Below are 20047 nucleotides of genomic sequence, written 5' to 3'. Positions count from 1 at the left end.
TGGTTAAGTGTCTGACTTCGGCTCAGGTCATGATCTCGTGGTTTGTGAATTCGAGCCCCGCATCCGCCTGTGGTAACAGCCTGGAGCCTGCTTTGGATTCTGTGTCTCCCTCTCTCTCTCTGCTCCTCCCCTGCTTGTGCTCTTTCTCTCAAAAACAAACATTAAAAAAAATTATTTTTATGGCACAAAAACACTCAGATCAATGGAACAATATAGAGAACCCAGAAATGGACCCATAAACGTATGGCCAACTGATCTTTGACAAAGCAGGAAAGAATATCCAATGGAATAAAGACAGTCTCTTCAGCAAGTGGTGCTGGGAAAACTGAACAACATGCAGAAAAATGAACCTGGACCACTTTCTTACACAATACACAAAAATAAACTCAAAGTGGATGAAAGACCTAAACGTTAAGACAGAAAGTCATCAAAATCCTAGAGGAGAAAGCAGGCAAAAGCCTCTTTGACCTCAGCCACAGCAACTTCTTATTCAATATGTCTCTGGAGGCCAGGGAAACCAAAGCAAAAATGAACTACTGGGACCTCATCAAAATAAAAAGCTTCTGCAGAGCGAAGGAAACAATCAGCAAAACTAAAAGGCAACTGACAGAATGGGAGAAGACATTTGCAAACGACCTATCAGATAAAGAGTTAGTATTTCAAGATTTATAAAGAACTTATCAAACTCAACACCCAAAAACCAAATAATCCAGTGAAGAAATGGGCAGAAGACATAAATAAACACTTCTCCAAAGAAGACATCTATATGGCCAACCAATACATGAAAAAATGCTCAACATCACTCATCATCCAGGAAATGCAAATCAAAACCACAATGAGATACCACCTCACCTGTCAGAATGGCTAACATCAACAACTCAGGCCAACAACAGAGGATGCGGAGAAAGAGGATTTCTTGTACTGCTGGTGGGAATGCAAGCTGGTGCAGCCATTCTGAAATGGAGGGTTCCCCAAAAAACTAAAAATAGAACTACCTTACGACCCAGCAACTGCACTACTGGGTATCTATCCAAAGGATACAGGTATGCTGTTTCGAAGGGACACATGCACCCCAATGTTTATAGCAGCACTATCAACAATAGCCAAAGTATGGAAAGAGCCCAAATGTCCATCAATGGATGAATGGATAAAGAAGATATGGTGTCGGGGCGCCTGGGTGGCTCAGTCGGTTGAGTGTCCGACTTCGTCTCAGGTCATGATCTCGTCAGTTCGAGCCCCGCGTCGGACTCTGGGCTAACAGCTCAGAGCCTGGAGCCTGCTTCAGATTCTGTACCTCCCTCCCTCTCTGCCCCAACCCACTCGCATTCTGTCTCTGTCTCTCTCAAAAATAAATAAACATTAAAAAAAAAAAAAAGGATGTGGTATGTACACAGACACACACAGACACACACAATGGAATATTACTTGGCAAACAAAAAGAATGAAATCTTGCCATTTGCAACTACGTGGATGAAACTAGAGGATATTATGCTAAGTGAAATTAGAGAAAGACAAACATATGACTTCACTCATATGAGGACTTTAAGATACAAAACAGACGAACATAAGGGAAGGGAAACAAAAATAACATAAAAACAGGGAAAGGGACAAAACATAAGAGACTCTTAAACATAGAGAACAAACAGAGGGTTGCTGGAGGGGTTGTGGGAGGGACGATGGGCTAAATGGGGCATTAAGGAATTTATCCCTGAAATCATTGTTGCACCATGTGCTAACTTGGATGTACGTTATGAAAAAACAAATTACAGAAAAAAAATTTTTTTTAAACAAGCAAAAACAAATTTTAAAAACCTTCCCACAAGTATCAACTCATTATGTTGTATACCTGAAAGTATATGTTTTATGTCAATTACATCCCATCCCAAAAAAGAAAACAAAAAACAAAAACTTCCTACAAAGAAAACTCCAGGCCCAATATTTTCACTAGTGAATTATAACAAGTATTTGAGAAAGAAAAATACTAATATTATATAAACTCTTTCAGAAACAAGGAAGGAAAATCTCCAAACTTGTTTTATGAAGTTGTGTGTAACCCTGATACCAAATTCTGAAAAAAGACATTATAAGCCACTATTCCTCATTAAAATAGATGCAAAATTCTTAAATACTACCAACTGAAATCCAGCAGTATGTAAAAAGTACAGTAATGTATCACAGCCAAGTGGGGTTACCTCAGATATACAAGATTGGTTTAACACTGAAAATTAACCAATGAAATTCACTATCTTAACATTCTTTTTTTTGGTACAGTTTACCCATTAACTTCTTCTTTTAATGATAATTTAACTCTATTTTTTATTTTTTAAAATTTACATCCAAATTAGTAGTATATAGTGAAGCAATGATTTCAGGAGTAGATTCCTTAATGCCCCTTACCCATTTAGCCTATGCCCCCTCCCACAACCCCTACTATCTTAACAATCTTATCTTCACCCTTTACTCTCCCAAATTGAAATTTTGGTGTTTTTTTGTTTTTTTGTTTTTTTTGATGTTTAAAAAAAACATCCTCATATGGCTCCTCTCTCCCTTTGATTTCTTACACCCTCCAACACTCCACCATATCCCATGGAATAGCAGTTAAAAACCCATACGATCTTCCTAGCGTACCTGCACATTACAATTTTCACTGGCAGTGGGTCAAGCCTTATGTTAGGTTTTCTAATGACCCAACCTGACTGAGGTGCAGCTACATTTAGCAGTGAAAGCTTGCAGGAGCTGGGGCAAGAAACCTTGGCTACTTATCCTGACTTAATCTCAAAATAAAATCCTAGACCAGCTCTCTGTGGAACTGCATAAAATGTGTCCAGTGGGAAGGGCTCTTTCCCTTGTGTTAAGAAGCACCTGCATGTTCTTAAACTGAGTAACTTTAGGGGCACCCGGGTGGCTCAGTCAGTTAAGCGTCCGACTTTGGCTCATGTCATGATCTCGTGGTTTGTGGGTTTGAGCCTCACATAGGGCTGTCTGCTGTCAGCACAGAGACTGCTTCAGATCCTCTGTCTCCATCTCTCTCTGACCCTTGCCTGTTCTCGCTCTCAAAAATAAACGTTTAAAAATAAATAAACAAATAAATACATAAATAAATTGAGTAACTTCAGCAATGTAAGTAAGACACAAAGGATAATGGATAAATGAATGCTGGAGATCTTTAGAAAATGATAAAACACAACAATGCACCACCTTCACTATTGAGCCTTTATATTATCGCAAAGAGCTACTTACTGAAGGATGGTCTTCTTCTTAAGGACTTCAAATACCAGTTAACAAAACATAGCTTATGAAGAAAAAACCCAAACTATCAAATACACTGACCTTTTGCTATCCTTCCACTTCACTTTTTTGGGCACGCACTTACTAACAGAATTTTAAAACAAACATCACCTCCAGTACATCAAGATTGAAAATTCTTTGCTGTTTTTTAATGTTTATTTATTTTTTAAGAGAGAGAACAGGGAATGGGGAGAGATAAAAGGGGACAGAGGATCCAAAGCAGGCTCTGCGCTGACAGCAGAGGGCCCGATGCAGGGCTCGAATTCACGAACTGTGAAATCATGACCTGAGCCAAAGACAGATGCTTAACCGACTGAGCCACCCAGGTACCACAATACTTTGTTGTTGTTTTAAAAAAATTTTTAATGTTTATTTATTTTTGAGAGAGAGACACACAGAGTGCAAGTGGGGGAGGGTAAGAGAGAGAGGGAAACACAGAATCTGAAGCAGGCTCCAGGCTCTGAGCCATCAGCACAGAGTGAGTTCGATGCAGGGCTCAAACTCATGAACTGCGAGATCATGACCTGAGGCAAAGTTGCCACCCAGATGCCCCAAGATTGAAAATTCTTAACTTAGATAACTTTATTCAATCAAAAAAAGAGATCAAACATACCTATTTTTAAGTCCACATGGTATTTTTCACTTTACACAATTTATCCTACAACAGTAATCCAAAATACAGAAAAGTCCATCTAGTTTTCACTGCACCATCGTTTACAGTGCTTAAAAACTGTACAGAATGCGAATGCCCAGATGTGCTTTGATTAAACAGCATTTTAAAAAGCGCACTTGCCATTATCTGTGTATATTAAAACGGATATTAAGTAGAATACACTTAACTACACAAACGCAAACACTGGCAATGAGGTGAGAACACAGGACTAGCAGATATACTGAGATGACGGACTCTGAATACAGCTGACCCTTGAACAATGTGGCAGTCAAGGGCGTATGCCCATGAAGTCAAAAATCCCAGTAGAAGTTCTGACTACACAAAAACCTAACTACTAAGAGTCTCCTGTTGATAGGAGCCTCACCAATAACATAAACAGTCTATGAACACCTATTTTCTGTGTCAGATGTATTAATACTACATTTTCCCCTTTTGTGCTTGCCAAAGCCTTTTAATTTTCCTTCGTCTTTTCACAAATATCTAACAAACAATTATAATTTGTAGAGCTATTGAAAGCATGGTCCCTGGACCAGCAGAATTAGCACCACTTGGAGTTTATTAGAAAAACAAATTCTTGGGCCCCAACTCAGACTTACTAAATCAAAATCTCTGAGGGGTGGGGCCTTGAGTATGTTTTTTTTTTTTTCAACGTTTTTTATTTATTTTTGGGACAGAGAGAGACAGCATGAACAGGGGAGGGGCAGAGAGAGAGGGAGACACAGAATTGAAAACAGGCTCCAGGCTCCGAGCCATCAGCCCAGAGCCCGACGCGGGGCTCGAACTCCCAGACTGCGAGATCGTGACCTGGCCGAAGTCGGACGCTTAACCGACTGCACCACCCAGGCGCCCCTGTTTTGGTTTTTTTTTTAATCACTGTATTATTTTTTTCATCATGGTAAGTGTACTTTTTAATATTTATTTACTTAATCTCTACACCCAACATGGCACGTGAACTCACAACCCTGAGGTCAAGAGTCACAGACTCCTCTGCCTGAGTCAGCCAGGCGCCCAGGTAAGTGTACTCGTTGATCCCTGTCCTCCTTTTCACCCATCCCACCCCCCCACCACCTCCCCTCTGGTATATACTGCATTCTACATAGTACAGTCTCTGTTACATCCTATATTCTTATAATGAAATAAGTCAGGGGAGAGAAAACATTAAGAAAATCATACAGAAAATATGTTCAAAGCATTAGATTTATAAAAAAAAAAATCCACATTGGGGCACCTGAGTGGCTCAGTCAGTTGGGCGTCCAACTTCGGCTCAGGTCATGATCTCGCGGTTTGTGAGTTCGAGCCCCGTGTCAGGCTCTGTGCTGACAGCTCAGCCTGGAGCCTGCTTCAGATTCTGTGTCTCCCTCTCTCTGCCCCTCCCCTGCTCACGCTCTGTCTCTCTCAATAATAAATAAACATTAAAAAAAAATTTTTTTTTTAAAAATCCACGTATAGGTGGACCTGCGTGGTCAAACCTATATAGTTCAAGGATCACCTGTATCTTTTTTTTAACCTATTCAAGGCTGGAATAACGTTGTTATTTTCTTGTCAATACTATCAAACTTTTGGCCAATCTTGAAGTGCTTTAAAAGGAGTGGCTACTGGGCACCTGAGTGGTTAACCATCCGAGTCTTGATTTCAGCTCAGGTCATGATCTCACAGTTCCTGAGTTCAAGCCCTATGTCTGGCTCCACATGGTCAGCGCCGAGCCTGCTTGGGATTCTCTGTCTTCCTCTCTCTCTGCCCCGACCCTGCTTACTCACTCACTCACTCTCAAAATAAATAAATAAACTTAAAAAAAAAAAAAGGAGCGGCTACGATCTAAAGATCCAGAAGTCGACCCTTCACGTATACGAACACCTGAGTTTAAGAGTGGTCCTTTTAAACACATACACAAAGCTCAACTAATCATCACATGACTGAAATGATCTTCAATTTCAAAAGCAATGGCTTCACATGCAGTCATAAAATGCTTTTACTTCATCTAATTTAATTCAAGTTAATTTCACAAATAAGGCAAAAAGATCTTCCCCCAGATGAATTTTTATTTTCTAATTATGTGTACAAAGCAGGAGAAAAGATAAATTCAGATAAAACACCACTATTCCTTCTCCTCCCACTAACTACTGAACTGGAGGATTCCCCTGCCAAGGACTTTTTCTTTCTTTTTCTCCCGCTCTCCCTCTCTTTTTCTTTTTTAAGTAGTCTCCATATCCAGCATGGAGTCCAACGTGGGGTTTGAACTTGTGACCCTGAGATCAAGAACTGAGCTAAGATCAAGAGTCAGATGTTTAAACGACTGAGCCACCCAAGCACCCCAAGGACTATTTGTTTCAGTGAAGGTTCTGCTCATTCAGTCTTTCCCAGGGAACCAGGACTCTGCTTGTATACTGCATTAAGTAAGATTACATTAGCTGTTCACCAAAGCCAAGTTAAATGATCCTGCTACTAGCCTTCCTGGTACGCGGGAAAGTTCAAGGAACACGAGCTTTGGAGTCAAAAGGGCAAGATTTTTTATTTTCTTTTTTAAGTTTATTATTTTGAGAGACACAGACAGCAGAGGAAGGGCAGAGAGAGAAGGAGAGAGAGAATCCCAGGCAGGATCCATGCTGTCAGCAGGGAGCCCAACGTGGGACTTGAACTCACAAACTCTGAGATCATGACTGAGCTGAAACCAAGAGTCAGATGTTTAACCTACTGAGCCACCCACGTACCCCCCACCTTTTAAAAAAAATTTTTTTTAAGTTTGTTTATTTTGAGAGACCAAGAGAACAGAGGAGGGGCAGAGAGGGAGAGGGAGGGAGAGAAAAAATGGCATGGTTTTAAAGGCAAGCACTGTTTTCCCATCTGTAAAATGAGAGTATTACCCACTCCATAGAGTTAAAAAGGTAAAAACACGAAAGCTTTAGACAGTGTATCTGGGACATTAAGGAGGACCGTTCCCCTCCTTTGGTCATCTCTGTGGTGTGTCTGTCCAGGTGACCACTGTGTATTTTTACATTTTGTGGACTGATGTGTAAGACCGTGGAAAATCCTTACAACACGCTAAGAAAAACAGGATATAAAACTGGATCTCAGTATGATTTCAACAAGTAAAAATAATACTTGACATCTTTTATAAATATAAAAAAGACTAAAAGGAAGTACATTGTCCTTTTTATCAATATAATGCAACATCAATGAAGGTATATGGGAAGTGGGACTAAAGGTTGATCTCTTAAAAAAACATTTCTCTTTTCTAAACATTAAACTAAATAACTTTTTTAAATTAACAAATGTTAGCTTTTCTTCTCATTTGCCTAATATACGTCTGTGGCCCTATTCCCCAAGGAGCCCCCCACTTAACTCGCTCCTGGGCCACTCCCCACCCAGACCCCCGCCCCATTACCAATGACGCAAATCACCTCTTCCGGCACGTACCGCCTTGAAACAAAAGAATGAACCCAACTACATAATCTACAGGATTGCTACCAGAATCCTAGTCCAAAAGAGATACTACCACACAGCAGTGCTGATGAAATGCTCTCCAAAAAAATTTCTCGATCTTTTAAAAAAAAACAAATCAACTTACTGCTATCGTTCTAGTCTCCTGCTCTTCCAGCAAATGGAAGGGAAACAAGAGAGGCAATATATGACATAGAGACACAAAGAAATTCTTCCACTGTTGAAGGCTGCCCCCAGCCCAAAGGAGCTGTTTTGGAACAAGTCACCTAAAAGTCTGGATGCTTAAAACAACTCACGAGCACAACGAGCAAAGCACTCCTACGTACGAATCATTCAGGGTGCAACAGTTTTCTGCCACGTGGCAGGAAACGCCCCTGGTTCCTGGGGAGGCTGGAGACACATTCAGCAGCCTGTTGTTTTTTTTTTAATGTTCTTCACCTCACACAGAGGAAGAGCTCCAAAAAGGGCCTTCCTCGTAATTGTCTACTTTGTAAAAACCCAGATCGCCAGGATCTCTCATCTTTTGGAACTTATTTGGTTGTTCACACCCATAAACGGGTGACAATTAAGTCAGTAAGCACATCAAGTATACCGCTTTACATGAACATTACGTAAACACCACATGTACAACAAGATATTCTGGCTTAGCTAGGTGCTCCTGAAAAGGCTCAGGAACAACAGGTGGCCCCTTTAGGGACAGAAGGCTAGGACAAAAGGTCACAACAGCTAAGCTGCTGTACCACCTACTGGGCTGGACAGGACTCCTTGCATTAAAAGCCAGCCTTACTGCTCCCATTTCCACGTCGATAGCAGCTACTGCCAATTTCTGTGCCCTCTGTACCTAAGAACTCTTCTCCAAGCCCAGCCTTTACAAAAATTTGGTGACCAAATCCCAAATAGCATTAAGACGAATTTTTTGTTTTGTGAGAAATGAACACCAAGAAAACACTACACCTGGGGGCGTCTGGGTGGCTAAGTAGACTGTATCCGACTCTTGATTTCGGCTCAGGTCATGATCTCACGGTTTCATGAGTTGGAGCTCCTTGTTGGGCTCTGTGCTCACAGCACAGAGCCTGCCTGGGATTCTCCCTCACACTCTGCCCCTCCCCTGCTCACGCTCTGTCTCTCTCAAAATAAATAAACAAATTTAAAACAAAACAAAACAAAACCAACCACTACACCTTAAGCACGCAAGGGCAACCTCAGACACATACAGAAGAGAGAACAGGCACTTCCTCCTCACCTGAGCAATGGCTGCTTCGTTATCAGCCAGTCCCAATAAAAAGATCCTCACTTTGTCGATCTTCACCGGAACCGTCCTCCCTCTCCACTCCACTTCACTCATGGTGGCTGCCTGTTTGGCTCGAGTCTGAGTGATCAACGCCTGGAAAGTAGTTTTAAAAAATTACAGTTTTAACTGGTGATGGTTAAAGTAAGTAGAAACTACTAGTTGTCTGTTTCTATCATCAACACTGTTCACTTTCTAAAGCAGAATATAAACTGTACTTAAATAATTCCTCCTTGGTTATCATCTATCTTAGCTTACAGAAACTCAAACATTAAAAGAACATAACTGAAGGGGCGCCTGGGGGGCTCAGTTGGTTAGGCGACCGACTTCGGCTCAGGTCATGATGTCACGGTTTTGTGAGTTCAAGCCCCGTGTCAGGCTCTGTGCTGACAGCTCAGAGTCTGGAGCCTACTTCGGATTCTGTGTCTCCCCCTGTCTCTACCCCTCCTCTGCTCACGCTCTGTATCTCTCTGTCTCTCAATGATAAATAAACATTAAAAAAAAAACAAAAACAGAACAGAAAGTTAAAAAGAGCAACACTGGGGCACCTGGCTGGCTCATTTGGTAGAGTCTGCAACTTTCGACCTCAGGGTTTTGAGTTGAAGCCCCATGTTGGGTGTGGAGCCTACTTTAAAAAATCATAATAAAAAAACTTTAAAAACTTAAAAAATAAAAACAGTGATACTAAGGGTGTAAGGAGAAAAGCATATCCATATATACTGCAAGCAAAAATGTAAATTAGTAGAAACTTAAAGATATTTGTCAAAATGAATCAAAAACTTGTATTCAATTCCGTTTTTAGGAATGTATCCTAAGGAAGTAAGTGCTCAGTGAAGCAGACTTCAGCACAATGGAGCACAGCACCACGTGGCTTTCAAAAGATGACACTTTTGCTTACTAAAAATGTGTCAAAACAAAGATGTTTACTAAAGTGGGGAAAAAATGCTTGAGATATTTTATTTAAAAAGCATGTTACTGGGGCGCCTGGGTGGCTCAGTCGGTTGAGTGTCCGACTTCAGCTCAGGTCATGATCTCATGATCCGTGAGTTCGAGCCCCACGTCAGGCTCTGTGCTGACAGCTCAGAGCCTGGAGCCTATTTCAGATTGTGTCTCCATCTCTCTCTGCCCCTCCCCTGTTCATGCTCTGTCTCTGTCTCAAAAATAAATAAACGTTAAAAAATAAATAAATGAAAAGCATGTTACTAAACACTGTACTGAGATCCCATTTAAAAAATATGTGCCTGGGGCGCCTGGGTGGCTCAGTCGGTTGGACGGCCGACTTCGGCTCAGGTCATGATCTCGCGGTCCGTGAGTTCGAGCCCTGCGTCGGGCTCTGTGCTGACAGCTCGGAGCCTGCAGCCTGTTTCAGATTCTGTTTCTCCCTCTCTCTGACCCTTCCCCGTTCATGCTCTGTCTCTCTCTGTCTCAAAAAATAAATAAACGTTAAAAAAATATAAATTAAAAAAAAATATATGTGCCTGTTTTTCCTATGTATATAAAACTCTTCACGTTATTTGTAGTGATTACCTCTGATTTTACCATGTGATTTTAGTCTTCCCCCATCTTTGGTATTTCCTACTTTTCTATTCACCTACGTTACTTGCTTAGAAAATAAATATGAGATAAAAAAATACTGAACACTTTTAAATATTCAACGAAAAAATTTTTGTTAAAAATACACAGTAGTCGTGGGGGGTGGGGGAGCCTGGATGGCTCAGTTGGCGAAGCATCCAACTTTTGATTTCGGCTCAGGTCATGATCTCAGGATCACAGGATAGAGCCCGACATTGGGCTCTGAGCTAAGCATGGAGCCTGTTTAGGATTCTCTCTCTCCCTCTGTCCCCCTCCCCCACTCACCCACTCTATCTAAAAAAAAGAGGGGTGCCTGGGTGGCTCAGTTGGTTAAGTGTCTGACTTCGGCTCAGATCACAATCTCGTATTTCATGAGTTTGAGCCTCACATATGGCTCTCTGCTGTCAGTGCGGAGCCTGTTTCAGATCCTCTGTTTCCCTCTCTCTTTGCCCCTTCTCCACTAGCACTCTTTCTAAAATAAATGTTTAAAAATAAATAAAATGAAATAAAATAAAATAAAATAAAATAAAATAAAATAAAATAAAATAAAATAAAATAAGGGCGCCTGGGTGGCTTAAGCATCCGACTCTTGGTTTCAGCTCAGGTCATGATCTTAGTTTCGTGGGTTCGAGCCCCACATCAGGCTCCACGCTGGATTCTCTCTTCTTTCTCTGCTCCTCCCCCCACATCCACTGTCTCTTTCTCAAAATAAAATAAATAAACTTAAAAACATATATATTCTTAAGCATCCAACTTCAGCTCAGGTCATGATCTCACGGTTCACAGGTTCAAGCCCCACGTCGGGCTCTGTGCTGAGCTCAGAGCCTGGAGCCTGCTTCAGATTCTCTCCCTCTCTCTCTGCCCCTCCCCCGCTCACACTGTCACTGCCTCCCTCCCTCTCTCTCAAAAATAAACATAAAATGTTAAATATATATATATATTTTTTAAAATACACAAACACAAATCTATATATATATTAATAGCAATTACACTAGATGATAAGAGTATAGCTTATTTCTTTCTTCTGGACTTTTTCAAACCAAAGGCTTCACAAAAATGTACGGGCCAGATTACCTCCAATTTTTCAGCCAGGAGACCCTCAGTGCCCCCAGACCTCAATCTCATCTGCATGAGTTCATTGATAGCCGACTGGTCCCCTGAAAAGAGAGAGAGGTGTTGAGTGGAAAATCCTGAAGGGTCTCTTCTCTTGAGAACCACTAGATTCCACTCCATGGTCTTCCCATTGCGTGAGCACATTTCAGTGAATCCCAAGTCCTTTGACAAAGCTCTGGAGGAGCACACACGTTGGCAGGGTGGAAACAAAGCACAGGAATTGCCTTCTGCAACTCTAAGCCGAGCTGATTTCAATAGCTCTACTTTTCTCATTAGCCAAAACCCATGCCACAGATGGACGCAAGGACAAGGGAAGAACGGAAGTTCAATAAATCCTCTAGGCTCTCCCAGATGAACCACCAATAACCCACCCGTCAAGACAGCTCAGCCCTTGCTCACCAATGTTATATGCACAGTAGCGGATGTTAGGCGAGATCTCCTCCACACGTTGGTTGTACAGCACGGCCTGCTCTTCTGTGAAAGCACTGGCTAGCTTCTCATAGATAGTTCTGCGAGGAAAGAAACATCTGGTTTCACAGCAGCCTTATTTAAGAAAATAAAAAGGAACAGTGGCTGAAAACAAAACACGGCACTTTGAGGTCCTTCTACCAACTATGAGAACTGGTGTATTCTAAAGATGAATGAGAATAATCAATGTTTCTAAAGGGAAGGGAAAAAATTAAATAAATAAATAAATAAAACGAAATAAAAATCAAAGAAACGGTACTTTCGTAGAAACAATCATTAAGTTATCTGCTGCTTGAATGGGACTATGTACAATCAAAACTGGCCATGGCTTCTGGACCGGAGGACTTACTTGCATTTGTTAAAAGCCTCAATGGCAGCTTTCCATTCCTGATGTTCAAAACGCAGCATTCCTGAGAGGTAAGCCGTGTAAGCCTGGGAGGGTGGGAAAAGGGAAAGGCTTCAACACCCATGAGTCAATGCCACAGCTCAGCCTCCTCCACCTGCTTTCACCTTTGACATCAGGAATATAGACATATTCGGGGTAATTTTAAAACAGGAAACTTATGGGCGCCTGTGTGATTCAGTCAGTTCAACATCCGACTCTTGATTTCAGCTGAGGTCATGATCTCACGGTTCGTGAGATCAAGTCCCACACTGGGCTCTGCGCTGACAGCCTAGAGCCTGCTTGGGATTCTCTGTCTCCCTCTCTCTCCGTCTCTCCTCTCCCCCTCAAAATAAACAAATAAACATTTAAAAAAAAGAAAGAGAGAAAACTTATTTAATAAGATGTAACATACAGAAAATTCATTATGATTCATTTACTTCCCAGGAGAGAATTTCAAAATAAAGAAAATCTGTTTCCTTCATTTAACAACCAGCTTCCAGGCTATGACCTTCAGTATCAGAAGCTGAATGTAAATGTTCAGTGTCTATCACTCTTTAAAAATTCATTTCAAAAGATTCTTATTTTGTGAACTTCCCAGATCTAAGATTCCAGCTTTCCATATCCATTTCAAGAGAAATATGAGCTTTTTTTAAAAAAAGTTAAAGCTAATTATTAAAAACCAAGAGTTCAAAAACAAAAATAAGAGATGCCAACTTCCCCTTGAAAAAGCAAGACCATGTTTTTGCCTCTCCTATCAATTTATAATATCGGGAAGCTGTTCTGTTTAACCATAAGGTCACGTCTCTAACCTCCACAATGAAGAAGCTGATGTAAAGACACTAACCTGAGCCTCTAACTTGGTCTTGGCATCCACGCGATTGCTCTCACACAAGCGTTCCAATTCCTCTGCGTGCTTCACGGCTTTGCGCAGGCGAGAGAGCAAATGGAACCGTTTTCGGGGTTCAGTATTGGCTTCCTGTTTAAGCTGCATGGCATAGCTCCAGGCTCGCTCAGCGTCCATCAGAACCAGAAGCAAATACCTAAACCAGAGAGAGAACAGGCAAACTGAAGAATGAAGGCCAGGAGCGTGAGACTCAGATACTCTTCAAGACACAATCTTCAGCCTCTCATCTTTTCTCCACGTCCTCCTGGCCTTCTTCCTCAGAACTACTCTTCTCCTGGTATCACCTATGGCACTCAATCAGTATCTGACCAGGATCTGCCTCCACTTTCTAACCTCCTACCAAACAGGAGATCAAATCCCGCATCAGGCTCTGCACTGACAGCTCAGACCCTGCTTGGGATTCTCTCTCTCCCTCTCTCTGTCACTCCCCAGCTCGTGCACACGCACGTGCACGCATCTCTCTCTCTCTCCCAAAATAAATGAACTTAAAGGCTCTAGAGTAGGTGTTGGCATCTCAGTGCCACCCCCACTAGCTATGTGACTTTGAGCAAAGTACTAATCTTTCTGTGCCTCCGTCTCCCATGCAGTAATACAGGTAACACATTTAAACCAGAGTCTGGCACTTACTAAGGACTCAGCAAGTTAGCTGATTTATTATGATGATGATGAATCTTTTGTTAAACTACTGCCTTGATTAAATATCCTTAAACATCAGCTTAATCTTGTCTCTTCAAAATAAAGAATCGCACCATCATAAGAGACCCTTCCTAACTTGTTCTCAACGGATTTAACCAATACATCCTGCTGAATCCCACCGTGGTCTCGACGCTCTAGTTTTCTGTGTCTCCATACACCAAGCTCCCAGCCTTTCAACTGTCCAGAGCATTATAATTCCTATAGTGCATTCAGACACCATGGCCTGCCGTTTCCCCTCACACAATGTTCTTTCCTCTCACAAATCCCTCAAGGTCCAGCCTCCTCCATGCATGCTTCCTGGCTTCTCCATCAAAAACTCCCAACTAACATCTCTCCTCCAAGACTTCAAAATTCTTAAGAGTAAATGACACACAATATGGTAGTTTCCCTATCTCGCAGTGCTCTGTTTTGTACCTGACTGATATCACAGGCAACAAGGTTCAAGAACTATGCCTTCCCAACTCTTCTACATCTAAGATGGTGCCTCACTCTGTCTTGGCCATATATTAGACTAGGGCACAACAAACATTTTTTTGTAAAGGGCCCAATAGTGAATATTTTAGGTTTTGTAGGCCATATGGTCTCTGTCACAACTACTCTGTTATTGTGCTACTGTAGCACAAAAGCAGCTGTAAACAACACCTGAATAAACGGTGTGGCTGTGTTCCAACCAAACTTTGTAAAAACAGGTGGCAAAAGGGATCTATTTGGCCCACAGGCTAAAATTTGAGAAACTGGCCTAGAGACCTCTAATACATACTGCTTGACAGATTGATCCTTCAGCAAATATTAAGCATGGCTACATTCAGCACTGAAATATAAAACTTTTCTGGAATAACTTACACACAACTTTAAGATATACTGGTTTAAGTTAGCCCGTACACATTGAAATTTGCATTCTAGAAACCCCACCTAATAACCACTTAGATTCTAATCACTGACTTTAACATTTAGCATTTCGCCCTAGTTCTTGAAAAAGTTACTGAACCTCTTTGAGCCTCAGTATCCTCATTTTATGGCACAAGAAAAGTAAAAATGCGCACCCCCACAGAGCTGCTAAAATAAATCACATCAGGTAATTAAAGAGTTTTGGCACACTAACATATAACTGTTCAATAAATGTGTTAGCCAGAAGTATTTAACAACTACCACTGAGGAGTCAATACCTGTTATCAGTCAGAAGATCTTCAGTTACTTTTTTCCCTGTGAATTTGTGTCTGTTCCCCATCTTGAAGTTGAGAGTTTTCCGAAGGCGTCTTTGTCTACGGGAACAGTAGCCCCTGGAAGACAAAAACAAAAGTAATTCAGACAAGCTTGTAGGACACTCAATAGCAAATTCTATAATAAAGTCAAGTCAGAAGTTTGAGGTGTTCTACTTATGGTTACCACTGATACCACACTTCATCTTATAAACATTTAGTGAACTAAAACCTGCAGGGCGGTAGGACTGGTGTCACAGAAAACACATTTCAAAGCTAATCTAAGGTGTCAAAAGTCACAATTGTGGTGACCTTTGGGGAGGAATGGCTTGTGACTAGAAGGAGCAAAGGGGAACTTTAGGGATGCTGGTAATGTTGTGTCTTAATCTGGGTACTGGTTACAGGTTGTGAAAAACTCATCACTTTCTGTATACTTTTCTGTATATAAATTATACTTCAATAAAATGATTTAAAAATCCTTCAATAAAATATTTTCTTAAAAGGGGAAGGAACAGATGAAAACAAAAGGGCAAAACGCTGATCACTATAACTGATTTCCTTAGTAATTAAAAAACAAAAATAAAAACAAAAACTCAAATCATAATAGTCTAGTTTAAAACTTTTTCGTGGCTTCCCACCATACCTAGATTAACACCTGACCGAGTTACCCTGGCTTACAGGACCCTACCCATTCTGGCCCTGCTTAGTTCTCCCCCTTTATCTCCTACCTCTCCCCACCTTGCTCAAGCTGCCCCAGCGCTGTTGACCCTTTACAGCATGGCCGACTCCTTAGAATCTGCAGAGTGTTTTGTTTAGAAGTAACTTTAAAAGTCTGGTAGTCAAAGCCTGGATCTATAATATAAAAGAGTTAGATACTTCTGCTTCCAAAGTTCTGAACTGTACTGTACATTAGACATCTATTCTACTTTTTTAAGAGTCATATTAAATTTGTCTTCTAACTTGAAGACTGTTACAAAGTTTACCAATAAGTTGTAATGACATCACAGAATTCTCCATATATAGGAGTGCCTGGCTGACTCAGTCAGTGGAGCATGTGGCTCTTATCTCAGGATTTTGAGTTCAAGCCCCATACTGGGCACAGAACTTAAAAAGAAAAAGTAGGGGCGCCTGAGTGGCTCAGTCGGTTAAGCGTCCAACTTCGGCTCAGGTCATGATCTTGCATTCTAGGAGTTTGAGCCCTGCGACAGACTCTGTGCTGACAGCTCAGAGCCTGGAGCCTGTTTCAGATTGTGTCTCCTTTTCTCTCTGACCTTCCCCCACTCACATGCTTGGTCTATCTCTCAAAAATAAATAAACATTAGGGGCACCTGGGTGGCTCAGTCGGTTAGGCGGCCAACTTCGGCTCAGGTCATGATCTCATGGTTCATAGGTTCAAGCCCCGCGTCAGGTTCTGTGCTGACAGTTTGGAGCCTGGAGCCTGCTTCGGAATCTGTGACTTCCCCCCTCTCTTATGTCCCCTCCCCAGCTCATGCTCTGTCTCTCAAAAAATAAATAAACGTCAAAAAAAAAATTTTTTTAATAAATAAACATTAAAAAAAAAAGAAAGAAAATTTCCATATATAATGTTTAAAAAACTGAAAAGCTTTGTATTTAACCAAGACTCTACCGACACGGTTAAGTTAAAAAAAAAAATGATTACCATAACTGCTTGCCATTTTCAGCAGAAGCCTCCAATGCATCTACAATATTGTGAGGCACAATGGATAAAAAGATTGGCTCCTTTTATTCATTATGAAATTTTGAATTTTACAAGTATATTCTGAGCACTCAATATATTAAGTTCAAAGTGAGACTTTCTACGGATACTTTCTGATGCAACAAAATAGGTAGGATATTAACAAAAGCAAACCAAATCTGAAAATTCCACAACAATTTCCATACATCTTGCCCATGATATTTACCTATACCTCTGAAAATCTCCATGCCGTAAACCATGCTGCTGCTGGGATTCCTTGATAATCTGAAGAACTAGAGCCAAGATTAAGGAAAAGCTTACAAGAGTAAGAATCCAAATAAATCAAAACCGGGTCCTGTCAGTTCATACTTGTACCAAACCATCAAACATTTCTGAAATCCTTAGTACATTAGCTACTGAAACCTCTTATAATCATTTTCAAGAGCTATCTTGTCATAGGACAGGGCTAAGCATGTAAAAAAAACCTGCCTGAACTGTTACCAGCTTTCAAATTAAAAAAGAATAGTATCATTGGCCACTGAGGATCACTGAAACCCAACAGCTTAAATAAAGTTGCTGGATTCTAACTGCTGATTGTAACTGGAGTGGTTCCCACTGATTTACACCTGGACCCAGTATTTTACTCATTCAAGCAGACTCAGGTTATAAATGACGTGTACTACTCCTCTATTTGCATAACTTCCTACATCTACCAAACCTACCTTTCCTGAACAGCTGTAATGCTACACGAGCCCGTGGTTAGCACATACTAACCAACCCAGACGACAGCTTATATAAAGTCATCAGTTTTTCTTTTAAAAGAAAAAAGCCCTGACTATACTTTTTATTTTTGTTTTCCTTTTTTAAGAATCTTAAAATATTTTAAGATTATGTACCAAACATTAGGAAGTCTAGTGACCTTTATCTACAGTTTCAATTCTTTTAGTCTTCAGTGCTTCTCTATAGACATACATTAAAATACTGAACACTAAGACTATCTCAACAACTAAAAAGGGAGAAGCCATAAGGTTCTTTAAAAAAAAATCAAGGTATTCTAACATTCATTTGGAACTACACCAGTTCAAAAAGTAAAACCCCCAAACCCTTGAAAACTTCATTAGGATGTCAAGCTAAATGTGTTATTTCAGAAACTCACCTACACTTTCTCCATTTCTTATTCATTACAAAAAGCCACAAACTAGTGTCTCAGGCACTCAATTGTGATATTCTGATGGAAAATACAGACAGATTCCTCCAGCTCAACTGAACGACTCTCAACCAGATAAAATGCCTACAAGCCTATTAAGAAAGCTATACAAGCGATGTTAATCTACGTTTATATTCAACAAGTTTTTCCATAGAGCAATCAATCTTTGCCTCCATAGTCAGGACACGGGTCCCCACGGCTGTGGGACAGAAGTTTTAAGCCAAAAATGTCAGCGCTGTAATTTTCCCTCCTCAGTTCAGTGACTCAAGGTGCCAAGACAGGAGCTCACTGGGGTGGCCAGAGTGTCATCCCTGTCACCAGCCCTCCAAGCAGGCAACTGAGGGGGGGACACTGCAGAAATCTGCCCAACCTCCTGGGGCCACGAGAGAGAACCGGACGTTTCCCCAGCCTGGAAGGCGAATGAGATGCGAGAAAAGGCCGGTCGAAATACAGACCCTGAAACTCTGAGCGCCAGAAAGTAACGGCGAGGGAAACTGCAACCCTCGGCCGCTCCTGTCTGGGACGTGCCGGGATCCGCCGCGTCTCCCGCCCCCGGCCATGCATATCGACACGTAGTCATTGCGAGTTAGGCCCGATTACTCTAGGATACTCTCCAAACTCAGGCTATCCCCGAATTCTTTGTTTGCCTTCGATCCGGCTGAAGGCCGTTCGTTTTCCTTATTTTCGTCTCCTCCGGCACCGCGTCCACCGCCGCTACCACCACTACCGCCGCCGCCGCTGCCGCCACCGGGAACCTGTTTCTCAGCAGCCATCTTGCCCCTGCGCCGCAGAGCCAGACGGGATAGAGGAGGCGGGACGACGGAGGAGGAAAAGAGCGAGGCCTGCCCAGACTGCCTGACGGGATAGTGGCGGACTCCGCCGCCGACGTCCCGGGCCGCAGGCGAGACGCGCTCGTTGGGAGTGCGCCTGCGCGTCGGCTGGGGGTGGGGCGGCCTGCCGTGATGGTGAGCGGGTTTGGGGCTCGTCCTTGCCGGGAGGCTAGGGAGACTAGAGGTTTTGAGATCTTTTCGGAGCAAACCCTCCTCCCCTCCTCCCCTCCTCCACCTAAGGCTGAGGATCGGGAGATGGACCCCCGCCCCCAACTCCCCGCTCCTGCCTCCCTGCACGGGGCATCGGGCTCACGTCTCAAGCACAGAGGGAGGGAGCGGTTAGCTAAGGACTGGATTTCGGGGTGTCTACCTCCCTGGATACTCGAGAGATGGGGTTCCCACCCTACCCGAATGAAGCAGTCTCCCTGTGAGGGAACCGCCTCTACGCTTTCCTCTGGGGCCGACCCTGAGAATGCCATGGCGCTGGTGGGGTCAGGGGGTCAGCAAGCGGCCACCAGGTGTAGGAACTTAGACTGCAGGGGACCTGTGTCTCTGGTCTTTGGAGCGAGCAATTCAAGCAGTTCAGGAGGAAGAAGTGTTGGGGCGAGGGACACTGAATCTTTGCTCTGCAGTATGGCACTGTGGGCTTTGGGGTCTGAGTCCTACGTCTCAGACCCTGTCTCCCCCATTACTGGTCGGAAGATGTTGGGCAAATAACTTAGTCTCCCTCTAAATCTTTTCCCTCCCCTGTGAAATGGAGATAACCAATTAGGACGGTTTTTATGAAGATAAAATGAAGCAATTTAAAGTAAGTCTCTACTCAGTGTCACTAATCGTTTAGGGAAATGCAAACCAAAGCCACAATGAACTATCACCTCACACCCATTAGGATGATTACTATTTTTATTTATTTATTTTGGATGGTTACTATTTTCTAAAAAAAATAACAGAAAATAACATGTATTAGCAAAGATATGGAGAAATCAGGACCCTGGTGCCCTTTTGGTGCCAACGTAAAGTGGTGTAAAACAGTATGACTGTTTTTTGGAAAATTAAAGAATTACCATATGATCTGGCAATCCCACTTCTGGGTATATGTTCAAAAGAATTAAAAGCAAGGTCTCCAAGAGATATTTGTACATTCATGTTCATAGCGGCATTATTCACAAAAACGCAACAGGGAGAAGGAACCCAGTGGCCCTCAGGAATAAACTAAAAATGGTACACCCATACAATGGAATAGTATTAAGCCACATGCTACAGCATGGATGAAGCTTGAAAATAATTGTG

The 20047-nt window shown here is 42.1% G+C and overlaps 1 protein-coding gene across 2 annotated transcripts in view; it reads right to left on the bottom strand.

Moving 5' to 3' along the window:
- Positions 1-18721, bottom strand: part of SRP68 (signal recognition particle 68) — a 36608-nt gene extending 17887 nt beyond the window's left edge. Inside the window, exons 1-8 of one of the 2 annotated variants that reach the window (XM_047081349.1) lie at positions 18538-18721; positions 16947-17013; positions 14992-15105; positions 13070-13265; positions 12190-12272; positions 11772-11881; positions 11334-11416; positions 8643-8783 (exon numbers count right to left, since the gene is read on the bottom strand). In XM_047081349.1, coding sequence (XP_046937305.1) covers positions 8643-8783; positions 11334-11416; positions 11772-11881; positions 12190-12272; positions 13070-13265; positions 14992-15105; positions 16947-17013; positions 18538-18700 — 957 coding nt within the window. In that variant the 5' untranslated portion in view covers positions 18701-18721. The remainder of the gene's footprint in view (positions 1-8642; positions 8784-11333; positions 11417-11771; positions 11882-12189; positions 12273-13069; positions 13266-14991; positions 15106-16946; positions 17014-18537) is intronic. The other variant, XM_047081350.1, reaches the window with a different exon arrangement.
- Positions 18722-20047: the final 1326 nt, after the last annotated feature.

Source organism: Lynx rufus, unplaced genomic scaffold, assembly GCF_022079265.1.
Source record: "Lynx rufus isolate CCGP_SWC_20201006 ecotype Redwood Valley unplaced genomic scaffold, mLynRuf1.p SCAF_18, whole genome shotgun sequence".
NCBI lineage: Eukaryota > Metazoa > Chordata > Mammalia > Carnivora > Felidae > Lynx > Lynx rufus.
The sequence above is the reverse complement of the archived record's forward strand: the minus strand, read 5'-3'. Positions and strand labels throughout refer to the sequence as shown.